The 18,791-nt window shown below is 39.5% G+C and overlaps 2 protein-coding genes across 5 annotated transcripts in view; both read right to left on the minus strand.

Moving 5' to 3' along the window:
• Positions 1-359: 359 nt before the first annotated feature.
• Positions 360-7,385, minus strand: lysmd2 (LysM, putative peptidoglycan-binding, domain containing 2). The gene is made up of 3 exons (XM_028576150.1): positions 6,427-7,385; positions 4,989-5,305; positions 360-1,180 (listed from the first exon to the last, which is right to left on the minus strand). The coding sequence occupies exons 1-3, from the start codon at positions 6,670-6,672 to the stop codon at positions 1,129-1,131; spliced, it is 615 nt and encodes a 204-aa protein (XP_028431951.1). The 5' UTR covers positions 6,673-7,385; the 3' UTR covers positions 360-1,128.
• An 8,062-nt stretch (positions 7,386-15,447) lies between these two features.
• The window catches only part of tmod2 (tropomodulin 2), a 28,235-nt gene continuing 24,891 nt past the window's right edge, over positions 15,448-18,791 (minus strand). For all 4 annotated transcript variants that reach the window (XM_028583533.1, XM_028583550.1, XM_028583542.1 and 1 more), the window contains 2 exons: positions 18,536-18,680; positions 15,448-17,664 (listed from right to left, as the gene is read on the minus strand). In XM_028583533.1, coding sequence (XP_028439334.1) covers positions 17,633-17,664; positions 18,536-18,680 — 177 coding nt within the window. In that variant the 3' untranslated portion in view covers positions 15,448-17,632. The remainder of the gene's footprint in view (positions 17,665-18,535; positions 18,681-18,791) is intronic.

The following is an 18,791-nucleotide window of genomic DNA, read 5'->3' on the forward strand; positions in this document are numbered from 1 at the left end:
TGCTTTTTATTTTACCAAAAATATATTGTATCATGTATCGTGTCAGTGCCCTCCATACTCACGTTATGTTCTGCTGTAATTCTTCTGAGGCCCACTAGTGGGCCATGTTTGTATCGTCAATTCTCTCTGCATGTCTCTGTGAGTTAAACATGTCCATCTATGTAGAGACTCGAGATAAGTATTTTTAAATGTAAATATTTGTGATTTTTTCCTAAAGTTCAAAAGCAATTAAAACATTGCCTTTTCTTTATATTTGTACTTACATGTGACAATGAACTGGGAGAAAAAAAACACCAATAACTGACATCCACATGGTCACAAGAACCTGTATTGTCATGTAAACACATGAGATTGTCGGGTCTGGTTAAATGACATATTTATTCTCCTCAAATTAAACAAATAGAATTTAAAAGCACATAACACAACTGTTACAGACAGTTCTCCACACATAAATAATGCATTCACACTTCAAAAATAGAGCAGTCCCTTCTTTTCCCCCGAAGAAAAGGCATCTATGAGGCAAATGGAACTTGTTCAAAGGTTTGAGTCCATCCACCACTTCTGTTTGGGGTGTGCTGAAACAAGGTAAACACTGATGAGGAAGGCCCGAATATACTTCCCAATGATACTATTCTAGGTGGCGATTAAGCACATCAGAAGCAGTTAGCAAGTCTAACAAGCTTATCCTTCTGGAACTGCTTAGCACTGTGTGTGTGTGTGTGTGTGTGTGTGTGTGTGTGTGTGTGTGTGTGTGTGTGTGTGTGTGTGTGTGTGTGTGTGTGTGTGTGTGTGTGTGTGTGTGTGTGTGTGTGTGGCAGGCGGGTTCTGTACAGCAGCTTCAGAAGCACAGGATGAGTAGAGCATGTGTGCTCAGATGCTCTGTACAGCATATCAGATGCGCCTCCGCGCTGTCAAGCCTCCAAGTAGAACAAAACGAAAACAATCAAACATCTTAATAATTGCATATCAATAAATAACAAGGCAAACATTTCATAAAATAAAAAGGCAAACGCACTTTTCTTCAACATGGTTTGGTAAAAGCAAAAAGGTAAAGAGACAAAAAAAGCAATGGGGTTGTGGTTGTGTGTGTGCGTGTGCACGTGCGTGTGCAGTAAACGAACTGGTCCTTTATATCTCCTGATATGATGTTGTTGGGGTTGTGTAGTCCTCCTCATTGTTCCTGCGAATGAGAACAAGATAGATGACCTTTAATGATTAGGAGGTTTTCCACAGTGGAAAAACACCTTTTAATATAATTGCACACACACACTTTCCTTAACTCCTTTCCTCTCTTTCTCCCTCTGCTTAACTGGTCACCACAGTGTCTAGGTGAGCGCACGGTGTGTGAATAATAGATGAGGTGAACCAAACAGCCGCATTGTCCTCCCGTCAAAGCTGAAGGGTCATTTGGCCTCTCAGTACATGGACACCAATATCTTGAGCCCAATCGTGAAGTTTAACCTTTGCTGTTAACTGGCCACTCTCTTAGAAAAGCTAATTCAGAAATGAAAGCTGTCCCAAATTCCTTCATTTAAAAGAAATAGTTTTTTTTCTTTAGAGCTACTGTATAGTGTATATGTATAAACTATTCACAAGGTTGAGAAAAACAGCTCAGCTGCAAGGGATCACAGTTAATTAGGGAAAGAAATACAAAATCTAAATCAATAGAAGATGAAGAGAACGTTTTTAAGGCCCAGACACACAGACCAGACGGCCGACCCTCGGTAGAAAAGCCAGTTGGACTGATCGGTCTCCTCGAGTTGGTCAAAAAAGTGCCTCGGAACACACCAAAGCGACGAGACGTAATACGGCAGCTGACTGGACGAACGCGTCACGTGGGTCTGGTTTCTCCGGAAATTCAAAGACAGACTGTCATGGCGGCTTGTTCAGAATACGAGCTCATATTGTACTAAAATAGTTCACCGAAACGTGTTTCTGAAAACATTTTAAGCGAGAACTTCATTTCAGATCGACAAAGGTCAGTTTAAAAGATATTCCTCAGATTTTGAGAGACTCTAGTCACGCTCATTCCGCTCCCCGTTTCCGGGTTAGCACTCCACCAATCAGATGGGCCCCTCGGACGGACGACGGCACGGAACACACCGAACAGACTCGAGTCACTGACCTCGCCAGACTGTCCGACAGACGATTATCGGCTCGGTGTGTAGTCACCGTTAGACCATGACTTTGCAGGAGAAACTCAAAAGAAGAGATGGAGCAGTAAAAGTAGGAGGCTAAAAGAATCTGGCTATAGAGCGATGGAGGTTTTCTTTGACTAAAAAAACATCCCGATGGCTGACAGGATTAAGTGCCCATTGTGGTTTGGTCTTCAAGAGACCATTCATGAAAACGGGTTACAATCGATTCATTTCTTGCAGGGATCTGGTGGACAGAAAACCTGTCTAATCCCAGGTTATTCTCTTATTTATAAGAAAATGATGCACTTGACCTTGTCTTTTAGTTAGTCTGTCTCTCAAAAGGATCGCTCTCAATCTACTTATCTATATCGAGCAACCAGTTCAATTTTGGTGGCAGTTTGGATCTGGGAATCCTGGCGTTCTCGAATGACCCGCTTGATGAGATGAAGCTGGCTAACGCAAAGTCGTTTTAATTACTTTTGAAAATAGAATGTTGCTGCACGGATCTGTCTAATACATTGGGGCTTTTTGGGTGATATATGTTACATTATATATTACATGTACATAACTTTTTTTTCAAAAAAATGTTCAAACATATTCTAAACTTGTTCTGACTCATGTGTTTTCTAACTTGCATATTAACAGTTACTAGGTGTAAGGAGTATTTGTTTCTTTTTTTTTACCCTATTTTCGACACCTTCCTTTCTTTTTTTTTCCCGTTTATCATTCTGCAACTCCTGTTGTTTTTTTAAAAGTGATATACGTAGAAGAAATAAAGTTATACAAATGTTTACCATAAATATAAGTGACAAGAAGGATGTCTTTAGACTTTAAAGCAAGTTGCAAGACTGCACGGTATTGACTGAGTTTATGGAGTATTGTGGCCACATTTTCAGGGTAAAAAGATCTTCATAAATGTAAATGGGGAATGGGGTGGCAGTAGCTCAGTCAGTGGGGAGTTGGGTTGGGAACCGGAGGGTTGCTGGTTCAAGTCCCCATACGGACCAAGGTATGGGCGCTGCCAAGGTGCTCTTGAGCAAGGCACTGAACCCCCAACAGCTCGGGGCGCCTTTCCATGGGCAGCTCCCTCACATCTCTCCATTAGTACGCATAGGTTTTGAGCATGTGCGTGTAATTCAGGCCTTTGTGTAAAAGTATAAATTAAATTATAAATAGTGATATAGCTAGTTATAGTTACTGATCAAACTATACTGTATGAAGATATAATGTCTTCTAAAGGAACTGTATCAACCAGACAACTATTCCTTTCAGTTTAAGAGGTTTGTGGTTTATTCCATCCAAGGGTCCTCCCTTGCCAAACAGACGTGTGGAGACACCAGAGTGTGTCTCTGTTTGTCCAAACACACAACAGCTCCACAGCTGACCTTTGATGTTGCTGGAGTCAGAGACAGGGCTTTACCACAAAGCTTGGCTTTGCCTCAGCTGGCAGGTAAACATTTAAAGAGAAATTAAATACTGTATGTGTACATTTACTCAAGGCTCGTGCCTTTGTAAGCACAAAACCCATGTCTAGAGTTACTGGCACACGATAAAATACGTTAGGAAATGTGTCACATAATTATGAAATACTTGCTACAATATTATCTTGCACTGACACATACAGTAGTATGTACAGTATTTAGTTGTAGTTCACATGATAGTCCTAGTTAAAAGTTGAATTTAGTAATGAGATTTTTACGTGGAAATAAGACTAAAATATATTGCCATGATGATTTCTTCTGGCTCTTTTACATCATCATAATCATAATGGACACCAAATTAAAAAAATTCAATTGACAGGATGTAGGAAAACATCGATCGCCCTAAATGTTATTATTCTATGGTTGAATTGGGTGTGATATGGTATGAACTGTTTAGTAGACAGATGAACGTGTTTGGACCCTCCTTAGTCTTTCGGGAGAAATTAGAGATCTATTAAGAGTTCTGTAACATGGTTTCAGACTAGCAGTGATAATAGAAATCAGAGATAAGCGACAGTTAATGCCAGTGCAACTGCCAAATCGGTCAGATAATGTTACCCTTAAGCCAACAGGAAGGACATTAACATAACGGCTGCTAGAGGAGCGCCTGCATCCACTGTAGTATCAACAAAGCACTTTTAGAGAACCTAAAGTGGAAACACTATTTGTCTGTAGAAGACACTAACTGCAGCAGGGTGACTCAGTCCAGACTAAAGTGATAGTATCAACAACAACGGTCTATGAATGGGGGTATGCCAGGCATCCACTACTACCCTCACTACTGAACCGACGTGTGAGCGCTCTCTGTCTCAACATGCAGTGTCATGAAGACACGCTCAGGCCTGATTCAGCAAGCCAAATCTTCTGCTAAATGCTTGATTGTTGCATAAAGTGGCATCTGACTAGTACAACAGGTCGGCAAAATCCTGATTCCTATCTTCGATCCTCATTCTCTGAGAACATTGGCACTTCCCAGTCTCTGTTCCTGCTGACTAGGACTTCTTACAATCACCTACAGAGCTCAGGGATGAGAATCTGGGCCCGATTTCCCAAAAGCATTTCAAGGCTAAGATGATCTTTAGACCCAGTGTAAGTCCATGAGTTGCTTTTTTGGGAAAAGGGGCTGTGAAACGACAGTCGGCCCTCACACCCACAATAAACATCCTTTGATTGGGACGCCTGACTGGACCATTAGGGAAGAACGGGTCCAGGTGACATTTTGACGTATTCATATTTTAATTTGGTCAAATTCTGAAAGTTAATTAGTGGCAATGAGCGTTCACAGCCTGGTCTGAATCTGATAGAGTGTACTCGTCAACAGGCAGAAAAGAAGCAGGTTTGGTCATGTGGGGGGGATTTACCACCTCACCTTACTTCCTCTTCTTTCAGCCTGCGTGCTGCCTGTTTTGATTGTTTAATTTGCAAGTCCAGTCTGTGTAAGAAGTCTTTGGCTGACAGCTCCTCTGGGGGCGGGGATGGGGCTGGCGAGGGTCCCTCAATATCCTGCAACACAACACAAGGTGTATCTGCCTCCTGGCATGCTGCTTCACTGTCCCCATCAGGAGACTCCAGAGACAGTCCGTTAAATATGTAGCGCTTCTCCGACACCACAGGGATGTTGAGGCTGTTCTTCAGAAAAATGCAGTCATTGCTGAACAGCTTGTTGGCTCTCTTGATTTGCTCCATCTGGCATATCAGGGTGACAGGAAAAATGACAGTGTTAAAATAGTATAATTTCTATGACTAAGCAACCAATTTCCTTGTTTTGATGAGAACCAAATCATCTGATAACACCAAATACAAACATGTTGTGTCACTGATATAAATATATGGGTTAATTTGTCCACATGACAGTCAGTCTTCGTATATTTTTGATTTCTTGCAAATGAACAAAAAGTACTAGATTATATGTGCATTTTTTAAATCAAGAGCCGCCGTTTGAGCATGCTAAATTCAATGAATGGGAAAACCTATGCAATTCAGTCTTTAAATTGAGTTGTTTAACTTCTTCAAAACATTAAAATAATGTTTTACATTTTAAAAATGTGTAAAGAAACGCACATTTCACTAGATGATGTTTTGACAGTACTTAGTGGCTGTGTTCAAAGTGGAATCCCCATCAAATCATCAGTGAATGAAATATGACAGGCCAATATGCAATAGGCTATTTCTTTAAAAAGTAGAATAAAGAACATTTTCTAAAATAAAATGATGCAGCACCTGTTTTAATAAATATTGGTGCCAAAAAATGTGCATGTTATTGAATTTCTGACAAACAGTTAACACACAGTGAACCTTTGGCTTTTGGGTCCCATTCTCCACACCCTTAATGTTGAAATATAAGAATCCTATTGCATTTATAGTGGACTGACTTGTTGTGGTATAGAGAGTAAAATCAAAAAGTAAACTCTATTCCCACAAAGTGAAGTGACATACAGAAATAACATCTTCCTTCACTGGGCCTATAAGATGCAGCAGCAACACTTCTAAAGAGCTCCACCAATATAGGCATACTACTGAATGTTCAAATGCTTTTATGTGATGTTTCTGGGTCAAGTGTATTTTGCTCCATGAACTGACTTAAAAGGGAAATCAAACCATGGTACCCTGCCCGATCACTGAATTCAGAAGTAAATGTGATGTCCACATGATAGAGAAAATAGGCATGATGATTGTGTCTGCCTCTTCTAATTAAGTCAGTAAGGACTGCTATAATGCATTAACACAGATGCTATATTTCATCAGATCTATGTTCTTGTCAAGGTTAACATCAAACTAACATTGCAGTGGTTGTGTGGCAACCTTACCGTAACACCATATTTGAGAGCAATCCCTTGCAGGGTATCACTGTCTGTAACTCGATGCTCTATGTATTTCTCCCCCAGAGAAGCCGTGACGCTAGCTGTGCTTCCGTACGAGCGGATCTTGGTCCGGGCCAGGCTCTGGGACAGTTCGCTCTCTGACTCGGAACCAGACCTGGACCGAGGGAAGATGGGTTGGCCAAATCGTCCTCCTCCATCCCGCATCGACAGGACGGGCGAAAACTCCGCCATGTTCTCTTGAATAAATAAAGAGCCCGTCTGTTACCTCGGTTTGTTTTAACGCTCTAGTTGACTCGCTGCAGTAAAGTAAACCGCTGGTTCAGGCGGCAGGGAGATTCCCGTCCCCGGTCATATTCAGCATGTTAACCCTGGGGACAGGAGACATGTTTCGGGGACTAGTACCTCACGGGTAGCTTTTGTCATAGCTAGATAGATCCGTTTACGTAAAAACGTCCAGGAGGAAGTAGAACAATAATACAGTTTCCGGTTACACTTTCAAAATAATACATACGAACCTTTGTTGAAATGTTTTGGTGTATTTACATGGCTGTGAAGTGCAAGTATTTGGAGTAAAATTCAGTAAATTAAAATTTAAGTTTTGCTTTAACTGAAAAAAATAAAATAGACCTAACGTTAATGCTAGTTAATCGTCGAGTTTTTGATAAAATAAAAAAGACCAGTTGCTAACTTCCGGCAACTTCCTAGTAACGTTAGCTAGTGAACTTTCATCAACAAAATAGTAGATTTGTAGTAGTCACTTACTAACATTAGCTCAACAAAAAGAAAAAGGAGACGTAAAAATGGATGACAATTAATTGATAATACAGAAGATATGTTACATATCCGGGAATATCGTTTGCATGCTCCAGACCCAAGTTACATTAGCCACGATAGCTAATGTTTAGCTCCCTTCAGCCACCTGCACCAACCAACCCAATGCCCGGAAGTTGGCAACTAACGTGAGATACACCGTTTAAGAATCGACACATTTATTGGCATAGTAATATTCTAAAAACTGAAATTACACAAACTATAATCTATTAATCTGCCATTCCCGAGAAACCAGACATTCATCACACTGTAAAGTTATGTCAAAATGCAGTTCATGTGCAGAGCAGGGACACAAAAGAGTTGCTGTTGTAGTCACCTTTAAATGTAGCTTGACACCTATTTAATTACCACATTTAGCCATTTAATTAATTGCAAATTAAATCTAAATCACAATATACACTGAAATGTGGACAACATCTGCATTATTACCTAATATTGATGCTGCATCTTATAGATGGGCCCTTAGTTTAAATCTAATATTAAGAGTTGTATTGTTTCAGTTTATATTGTGCTTGTATTTTGTATTTTACTAAATAAAGTTGTGAGTGATAAAGTTAACACAAATCAATTATTGCTCACTAAGACAAAGCTGGCCTAGGAGTTTGGACTCAGAGTTAAGCTATATCCCTTTTTTAGGCCTTGATGTTAACTGCATTGACCTTGTAAAACAGCAATAAAATAGTCCCTCATTAGATGACTTCAATAAAAGGTCCTTAGATCCAAGACTCAGCTGGTTATTATTTTACCTCACTTTTCCTTGTGTACCACATAATTAAGTAAGACTGGAGAGATCCTTTCACATTGTGTGGAAACATTTAACAAGTCTCTGTGACCACTAACCACTGCATGTGACATCTGGAGTCAATGCTGTTAAGTGCATGGTCACTTTAGATGGCCTCTGTAAGAGGAACCTGGTTAACAGTCCCATGACCAGCCCTGCATAAAAAGAATGTGTTTATGACTATTACCACATGTAGAAGCTATACAAAAATATAAGGGATTTCCCCAAGATGGGGTATCAGTGTCATAAAGTTAAATGAGGACCTTACTGTGTATACACTAAACAGAATTTATGTATTCCTTGCAATCATATAACATCAGTTGCACAAACAAAACATTCACCTTTATTTTGAGAATGAACAGCAACATTAAATTGTGGTGATGTAGTTACATTAAAAGCTACATCATTTACTACAATTATGTAGTAAATATATTTTAATATTCCAATCTACAGTGTACTGAATGTGGGTTTTGATTTCATTTCTTGGAAAAATGTTTCTTTCGGTTTAAATGTGTAATCATAATCGGTCATTTACGGTCCATATATCCTCCTTCAAAATCATGTTTTGACCCATATGAAGCTTAAAGTACATACGGGCATGTTCAAGAGTACAAAGTTGCATTATGTTCCTCCATTCTGGCTTCTACAATTGGCTGTACTGTTTTATAATATAATTTGGATTGTATTTGTTTGGTTACACTAAGACAAAGCTTAGTAACCATATTGTGCATGTCAGGTTTTCAGTACATTGTTTGTACAAGTGTATGACACTAACAATAGCAAACATACATTAGTTTTTCATGCAATAAAATCTCCATTATTATCTAATCTTTTATCTCTAAATGGAGTGATAAAAGCCTGAGTATGTTTTATCATTATGAGAGCTCAACCTGCACCCTGCAACAGGTCAGTTAATCACCATAAATGAACAACAAGATTATTCCCAGTTAAATAACCAAGTTACATGATAGCCAATATGTGAACTTGGACTGTTACTCCTCTCATTATTCATTAATAGAGAGTGGCTGGGGAAAATTTGCATTGCCCCCTGTCCCTGTCGTCTGTGCAGTCGGTATGGTTCATGAGTATTCAAAACCCAGAATGGTGTTGAATTCCCTGAGGTTGTTTTCTCTTTTGAATCACAGTGTTAGGAAGTTCAAGCCATGTAATTACTCATTCATATAAACGGTGCTGGCAGTGAAAGGCAATGATGGTACAAATATTAACATAATAAGTAATTTTAATGTTATGTTGGTGAAAGGGAGTAATATGCAATTTAATATGGAAAACAAAGACTGCAGGTGCTACTTTGGGATGCACAGGATGTACCCCCACGGAATCTAACCGCTGAGGAACAAATACTGGGAAGCAACAAGTGGATTCATGATGTCTGAATGATTAATTTATTCAAATAGTCCCTCTTGGTTATAGATGATATTACTGTCTGGCATTTTCTAATGGAAATCAGGTCATTAAACTTATGTAACAGTACAAAGAGAGACCTAGAGGAGGGAGCTCAGTGCATTAATTATATATAATTATACATCTGTAAGATGTCACTTTTTAGATTGAACTGCAAATCAGTTCATTGTTCATGTTGTATATGCTGGAGTAGAAGCACAAATCACTGGGGTTTTGTGAGGGTAAAAAAGCATTGAAATATCTCAAATAATATTTTTTTTCTCCCAGAAAAGTTCATTGTGTTCACAGTGAACTCCTGGAATCTATACTCAGGGGTCTAAACAACAACAACAACAACAACAACAACAACAACAACAACAGGAGATTGCATTGGCAGACTGACCTACAGTAGGACACAGATTATGTCACTCTTATAGGCAAAAACAAAGGAAACAAAGGCAAAATGATAACAAGGAAGCTAGACATATTGAAATATAAAAATTGCATTGTATAAAAAGAAGAAGGAGAAGCAACAACGCTGTGAGTTATATGTCACAACATTACCATGACAACAATCTCTCAAGCCGCCTCCTGATCCATCTCAGTCACAGGTCTCGGTAGAGGAGACAGTGGAAGCAGTGCACTCACGCCATCAGTTCTTAAGAGGGAAGTAAGCCACATCTGGTTAAGCCTGTAGGTCATTTCAGGTTTTATGCTGTTGTGAGGACTGAAGTTCATGTCAGTCCTCACAACCGCATAAATTGTTGGAGGAGAATAACCTAGGTTGAGCGAGTGAATCAGATGGGAGCATTTCTTGTCCTAATTAAAGACAGTATAGTTTAAAAGTTCACAATTGTTAAATGTTGTTAAGTGATGCACTGCTGCCTGTGGACTACAATCAAATGAAATATATGCATCTACATGAGGTTAATGTTAGGATAATGAGGTTGGATAGAGGTTATCCATCAGCACATGGTCGAAATGAGACACCTACAGGATCTCTTTCAATACTGTCAACAATAATGTATCAGTCAGTTATTTTCTGACCCCTACTGGACATGTTTTTGTATTGCACCTGTGTCAAGTCCCATATATTTCCAACCGCCAGATGGAGCCATTTCATCACCAGTCAATCCTGCAACTTTTTGAAACACATAAATGAAGTGAAACATTCCTGTCTTTGATAATGTAAAGGTAGGCTACACTGTGTAGGAATTTCTCCCATCTAGCAGTGAAATTGTATTTTGCATTCAAACAAATAGTGCTCTCTAGCACCTCGCTTTTTCAAATGCGTGTTGCAACTACGGTAGCCATTATGTACCAAGAAGCTGTGACAACATGTCTTCACTTTTTTGGCGACGAGGATTCCTTCTCCTGTGGATCCGCATAAGTATGATCCTCCACTATGAACTAAAGTGCAGTGCACGCTTTCAAATTTGCCGGGGCAGTGACAAGTGGCTCTCACTGATCTCCTCCGTTTCAGCTGGTTTCAGTCACGTGACGCTGGCTCTGAACGAAAACGCGTTGCGTATTAGCTAGACAGGTAGGCTAGTGCTTTATGTCCCTCTCAGCCATTATAGTTTTTCAAAATGGCGGAACGACATGGAAGCCTCCTTGGACTTGCCCGTCCAATGTAAATACAGATAAGAAAATCTTCGCTTACGAGGATAAGTCAGATCATTGTCAGAAGTAATTTTACACCAATGAGGACATATTTATGAATGAAGACAATGATTTTAGCTGATTAAATACTTAAAACACTACACAGTGTACCTTTAATGCTTTAGAAATGAGTCCATATATTTCTACATGATCTGCATTTAAGAGTTCCCACACACACTTTAGAAGAATAGGAGCTTCTTTGTTGAAGGAACTGTTTGGTTTGGTTTGATTTGAATACATGCAAACTGTTTTGGAGGATAGTTTACATAAAATTATTCAACAACCAGAGCCATTATGAAACCTCATAAAACCATATAACCACAGTTTGAGTAATCATAGTATAGTACTTTTCAATCTGGGTACCAAGCAACAAAATGCTACAATGATCCACCCATAGAAAGTCATGGTTTAGTCATAGTTCCTTAACCCTTATCTTTGGGTCAAATTGACCCGTTTTCAATTTTTGTTTTATATCATAAAATATGGGACGTAGAAATAAGCGCTGTAAATGTGTAGAGGAAACATTTTACAATTTCAAACGTTGGAAAAAGCAAATACAAACTGTGGAAAAAAAGGTGTCAAAAACTTTGGAAAAAAAAGTTTCAAGGTTGACGCGAAGACAACACAAGGGTTAAATTGTGAACTTTTTATTACAATGAACCCAACAGAGAAGATTTCACTGCTGATAATTATTTTTCCATTCCAAACAGGGATTGCACCGGAAGGTTCTCTTGGCAGAATGTGTTTGACATTACGAGGCTGGGATAAGTTACTATTTTGAACACAAAAGGAGGGAAGTGTAATACTACAGTGTTGCTTTGGCTACCTTGTAATAGAGATGGCTGTTACTCTTGTTAAAGCTGACATTTAGGGCAGGAAGCCCTTTTTATTCATCATGGCTCATTATACATCTTCACATCCACCATCACTTCTTATATAAACAGTGATCTGTCTGCTTTTCCTAATACTTAAACCAACTACACACATAGCCAAACAGCTGCATGGCTTCAGGATTAGAAGGATTACTTCTTCTCAAGGTGTTTTCAGTTAGGGCGATTACATATCCCAGTCAGGTATGAGACAGTGTTTGGTGGACACCCTCATTACTCTCTTGGTCCTGATAACATGTCAGGAATCTGATAGGAGCACTCAGGTCAGCTGAATTATTGCTGCTGATTTTTATTTCTTTCGTACCTAAAATAAGGGTTATTTACTCTGAAATAAACATGTCACCAGCTATATTGACTCACACCCAGGGGCGCAACTACCCAGTGTCAGAGGGGTATGCAACAACAATTTTGGCGCCCCCCCACAAAAAACATAAATAAATAAATAAGTGTGCCCCCCATTCTGATATGTTTACTACGTCCCCGCTGTCAGACATAGGCTAATTGTTACATTTTCCATCTCTGTCTGCACTATTTTTTCCCCAAAAAGGACACAGTGAATAGGTTGGTCAACAGAACTTCAGACCATAGTGGACCTTTAGTTTTGTGTGGTCTAACTAATAGAACTCCTACCTGATGTCATCACTGGTCTCATCTCTACTTGATGCCATCGCCGACCTCATGTCTGTCTCATTCACTCCTTGCCTGTGCTCTTCTCCACTAAGACATATTGTCAAACAAACATTATGCATTAGTTTTTCCATAATATTAAGAAATTAAACTGTTGGTATCAAGTGGCTCCCCCTACACTTCCACCTAATGTTAGACCTAACCTTGACATGCTATCTCCTTTTCCCTCTTTCTTTTTTGTATTTTTAGCCACCGACAGCTTTTTTGCTTTATCCATCTTTTTCCACAGACGACAACTCACTACTGTACCTGTTCGCTCAGCATTCACGGCGCCCCCACTCGCCATATTACGAATCCTACTATGGCCACGCCAAGACCGGACCCGCCCTTCAATAGCCCGGGTCTTGGCGTGGCCATAGTAGGGAGCGCCCATTGACATATAAACGGGAGCGTTTATGATGGAATATTATGAGACAGGGCGCCTACTCAAGCCTGTTAGTCCTCTACAATGTTATAAAATAACATTGAGGAAATGCAGAAATGATTTAGAAACGCACAAAAGCAGCTACATATAGAAAACACCAAAACAAATATTTCTAACTTTTTTTTTTTTTTTTTCGCCCCCACGGTGCTGCGCCCCTATGCGCCGCATATAGCGCATACCCACTTTTTGCGCCACTGCTCACACCTCTTTGCTTGGCTGTTTGTAAGTACAGTACAATACGAGTGTCCTTCCCATTCTCTCCTCTCTCTGTAATCTATGAGTCTTTGTTTACCAAGCGCATGATGAGGTCATGATAGAGAGGGACTGACTCACTCATTCTGATGGAAAATCAACTGCAGGACTGCAGGTAAACATACCTGTTTAAGAACAAAGCCTCTGTGTGAAAACTAGCAGAGGGAGAGAATAGGAAGGACAGCATCTGGGGGCAAAAATAAATATAACATACATAAATATGTCAGAAAAAACACTTTTGGAGAGTATTAAAAGAAGTTCATATCAAGCAAATGCACATAAACATCTACTGTCTTTTTGCATCACTCCAGTTCATGTGGGGGCAACTCTGGTGTTGGAGTCGGTCCAGTCCAGTGATGTTTAAGCCCTGTTAGCATCACTGCCTGGGCTACACCTAATCCAAACTCCTGACCAGCAGCTGCATTAATATCACATCTAATCAGATGGCCGTGCTAAAGAGAATATCACATTCAGTTACTGATACTTAGTAGGTTTTTTCATTATAAGCTGGTGCTTTGCTGTTTGATTTTAAGCACAACTAGTCTCATTTCTGCAATAAGCTGGGCTGTACAGTCAGCATGCAAGCTTGGTTTTGGATGATGCATGAATATCTCCTTTAAGGCTTCATTATTGCCTGAGCCTCTCCCTAGCATCCTATTTATGACCGTGCTCTCTGGACATCAACCTGCAATGAAGACATGGGCTAGAAGCTGTAAGTTATTTTTTCCACATGCAGAGGAGCAGTGCTTATTAATGGTCATGGCCTGAGGGAAAAGTTGTACTGTACTTACATAAGCACACAACTGTATATTTCACTGGATTTTTTTCCTTTGAAATGATGCCTTGTGGTGGGATTAACAGCACGGCATAAACCTCCTGTTCTCGTCCTCTCTATTCTCACAGAGTGGAAATACTTGAGTCATTCACTTCCCCCCACCAGCCACAGTTCACAGAGTTTTCTCTGACAGCAGCTCACCGCAGCACACTGGCACAGGAAACCCAGAGAGGCATGGAGTCATATACATTACATCATCTCTCAGGCATGTGCAAACAACCTGAAAAACTGGATCTGATTAAAGGATGCATACGTACACCACCTAGAGTACCTCCCAAACCAAAAGGCCTGCATATCAGTCAATATGCTGTTGGAACTTGAGATTTAGCCACAACCAGCTTTAAATATGCACTTCAGTACACAGTATATAGGCAGTTTATTACTCATGCTAGCGTCTGACTTTGGTCCAGATGGAAATATCTCAGTGTTTGGTACAGACATTCATGGTCCCCAGAGAATAAAGCCTGCTGACTTTTCCTTTAGTGCCACCATGAGGTCAAAAATGTCATTTGTCAAATACTTTGGTTAAATTATTGCTAAACTAAGGACATTTCCATTAGCCTCAGCTTTGTTTAGTGCTAATATAAATAAAATGTTAGCATGTTAACATCCATATCAACACCATCTCCACCTATCTTTTTCTATCTATGAATATGCACACAATAGCTACAATATAGCTGATGTCATTATTGACCTTATCAGTGAATGGAGTTTGCTCCTTTGTCAACAGCATCTCTATGACAACTGAGGAACTCCAGCTGATGATGAAACCACTAGATGAAGCTGAAGGCTATGGACATTTTCCAAAAGTGGACCTTGTGCTGAGAATTTATTTTGTCAAATCAATTTGTACATTTTATAAAAAAAAATAACTTTTTGTCATATTTGCTGAAACTGCCACTATATTCTGACAGTAGCAGATGAGACAGATTACCTGTGAAAATATTTAAATTAATAAATTAGGAGCACTTCCACCTGGTTTCCACTGCGCCCGAAGATAAACAACCAATCAGAGCAGAGCAGTCTCTGACGCAGTGTCAATGTTTTCAGATCGTATGTAAAGTGTACAGTTTGGTTGTAAAATGAGAAAATTTGTGACCAAGTCGAGCCAAAACCAACCCAGCTGTTTTCCTTATGGCATTCCGAGCACCACAGATTACCTGATTCATGTTGTACGATCAGGTTATTATTTTTTTTAATTACCAACTGTAGCTTTAAAACATTTAAAAAAATTGGCACAGAGTATGTAAAAACATTTATTGTTGAGGATGTCTTATATTCAGCAGTGCGTTTTACCAGTCTTGTGGTTTTATAATAGTACATATTCCTTATATTGAGTCTAAACCTGGGTTATAAGGTACAAAAAAACTGAAGATTTAGGTGGTATACACATACAAGTGTGTGTGTGTGCACTTTGAATTTGAGATGGCATTTCACAATTAATGTATATTATGAATCACAGAATATTCTTAACAAGCCCAGGCCAAAAATCAGTTTTCCACTTAAGCTGACTGTCCACCAGCAAAGCACAGTAATGTAAAAACAAAAGGTCCAAGAAAAAAGAAAAATAGCAGTAGCAGATATGACCACAGAAGAAGCACACAGATATAAAACCCAGGAGTACTGAATTCAGCCATACAACTCTTGTCCAGGGAACGTGAGGCTGTGAGGATGAAAGAACATTTTTGGTCGATAGAAACGTGATGTACATGAGTGATGTTCATGCCAGCATACTGTTCCTATTACACATAAACAGTATATACAATGTTTCAAGTAATCCTGAATTAGTCCCGTTATACCCATCTCAAGCAGGTTAGTGTACCTCAGGAAGTTCAGTTTGAGGCACGCGTAGCATGTTGTTTTCAGTTACATAATGAATGAATGACATGTTAGTGCTGGGAGCCAAGTCAAAGTGTGAAAGAGGGAGTAGAACATTCTAATTCAAGATCCGTACAAAACTTTCTATCTGGGAGATAAAGTTCACAGAAAACATGTCACAACCGTCATAGTCCCAACCTGAGAAGTAAAACAAAGTGTTTGCCAACTCCTCCTCGCATCTTAGTGAACTACTTGCTAAACATTTAAGCTACAAATGGCCCACAAAATAAAAAACGTAATGGCATGATGAGATCTAAAGAAATGTATAGATCATTTTTGTTAACCCACAGACTCAGACTTTCCCGGATGTTTACTGCAAGGAAGTGACTGTAGCTGACAAAGCCAAAACCTGAACCAGTAACCCTCACGTTACATATTGAAACTTTAAGCACTGCATGTGTTAGTCTTTGGCATGGTTAAGCATCAGAGAAACCCAGTGTGTTGAGCAGACATTTTACGGCATCATTTGTAAGAGCAGGTCAAAGCCTGTTTGAGTTAATATCCTGTTCCTTTTACAGTACAATCCCCCTTTTACTTGATCCAAAATATCCAAAGCTAGTTATATTTGATTGTTAAGGGATACGAATGATTACAATAACCAACATCAGAATCGAACCGTATATAAAAAACAAGCTCTTGAGTTAGAATAAAACAATAATGTAAAAACGTTATGCATTGATACATACAGAATTTAATTCATATAAGGGGGCGAGCCAGCATCTGTTCTGAGGACAGCACAAACTTAACCGTTACATAACCAGCCAGACAATCAAGCTGGCTTTACAAGGCAACTCCAATAAACACCTGCAAACCACCATGCAGATGGAATGTACAACAGTGATCTAACCACATGCTGACTAATGTTACCTTAGGATAACTTGTGGTATCTACAGTCAGACAAGGTTTGCAGTAGTCATGGCTACGCTAGATTATAACTATTCTGCCAGTAAGCTGTGGCTCTAACAGACTGGTCTGACTTTGTTTCACGTCACTTTCTGATGCTTAAGCCTAAGATCGACTTTAGAGCTATATACCTATTGTTCTAATGACTATTTTGCTGATTCAATACAGGTATTCCACTGGGAGCTTAGGCTTCAAACTATCATGGTTGGATACAGGGCTCTTTCAATGTTAGTTATTGTTTTTCAAAAGATGTTATTGTTACTTGGTAATGTTCATGTTTATTCCACATGATTATAGCATAGTATAAAAAGGGAAAAAAGCAAGTAAAAAGTCTGGACAGATCACATAAAGGCTAAAAAAAAAAAAAAAAAAAAAGCAGCTGAAATGAAATGACTAAAAACAAATCAGATTTACACCTTCAATAACATAATAATAAACATAAGTATGAACATGTAAATGGGAGAGGGCAATTCCAGTTATTTCCCTTCTTCTCAGATGTATGTTCTGGTTGAGCGCGCCTTGCCCCGCAGTTTGGCACAAGACTAAAGTTTCCACACAGTGAGATGAGACCAGGGCATTGGCTGAAATTATTCCACATGGTGAGATGAAACAACAGGATTGGCTGGGAGACGGGTTGGGCTTCGTCCCTATTGGTCCCCTTCCACTCGCTTCTTGCGGACTAGAGAGTAAAATGAAAAAGAGCAAAAAGCGTGAATTATTCCACAAAATCAATCACATGAAATAATATTTAGTTCTGACATATAATAATAATTTCACAATAAGAATGAACTGTAAACATGCTACGCAACCTTGAACCTACACAGGCATGTTAGTCTATCTATCTATCTATCTATCTATCTATCTATCTATCTATCTATCCGTATCTGTATCCATCTATGTATCTGTATCTATCTATGTATCTGTATCTATCTATGTATCTGTATCTATTTATGTATCTGTATCTATCTATGTATCTGTATCTATCTATGTATCTGTATCTATCTATCTATCTATCTGTATCTATCTATGTATCTGTATATATCCGTATCTATCCGTATCTATGTATTGAGCCGTATCTATGTATCGAGCAATCTCTCTCTCTCTCTCTCTATCATGAACTAAGCGGTCAAAGTTTAGACCCATTTCAACAACATGTGTCAGTGTGTGCAGAAAACAGGAAGTGAGATGTCATCACTCTCAAAGCTGTGCGATCACACCGTGTCAAATCTCCATACTGTTAATTCATTCAAACACTGTGATCACACTTCGGAGTCACACCCCATGCATCAGACCTGTGCTACCGCGACTCTGACAGGATGAGGAGCTAAAAGAGAGCAGAGGTCGTCACTGAGGACTGACGTCTTATGGAGAAAAAAAAAAAACACATTGTAGATACAGATGCAGATGAAACTGCAGAGATGCTGGAATTGTAATGACTCATTCTCCCACAGAGAGAGATACCAGGTGGAGGATAACGTAATGGGCAAAAATGCAACCCACTTTAGCAAGTTTAAACAACTCTCAACAATTCTTGTGCGCGTGTGTCATACCCAGATCATTGTTCTTGGTGATAGCAGCAGCAGCTCTGGAGCGAGGTCCTTGCTGGGTGAAGTGGTAGCCAAACTTCACTATGTTGTTGTTCTCTTCCAACATCTTAGCTATCTCCATCTCTACAGTAGTACCCAGCTGCTGCCTCTGAAACACACACACAAATATAGAGCGGTCAAGACCTGAACATTCACTTTGGTTTAAAGACTGTGAGACCTAAGGCGCTGACACACCGAGCCGATAATCGGCCGTTGGGAC

Source organism: Perca flavescens, chromosome 1 (assembly GCF_004354835.1).
Source record: "Perca flavescens isolate YP-PL-M2 chromosome 1, PFLA_1.0, whole genome shotgun sequence".
Taxonomy (NCBI): Eukaryota; Metazoa; Chordata; class Actinopteri; order Perciformes; family Percidae; genus Perca; species Perca flavescens.

Excerpts from the sequence above, each read along its gene's own strand:
- lysmd2 (XM_028576150.1), bottom strand. The coding sequence starts at position 6,672 with ATGGCGGAGTTTTCGCCCGTCCTGTCGATGCGGGATGGAGGAGGACGA. Across the intron at positions 5,306-6,426 it reads CTCTCAAATATGGTGTTACG|ATGGAGCAAATCAAGAGAGC; the intron begins GTAAGGTTGCCA and ends CTGATATGCCAG. Across the intron at positions 1,181-4,988 it reads CTGAAAGAAGAGGAAGTAAG|GAACAATGAGGAGGACTACA; the intron begins GTGAGGTGGTAA and ends TCTCATTCGCAG.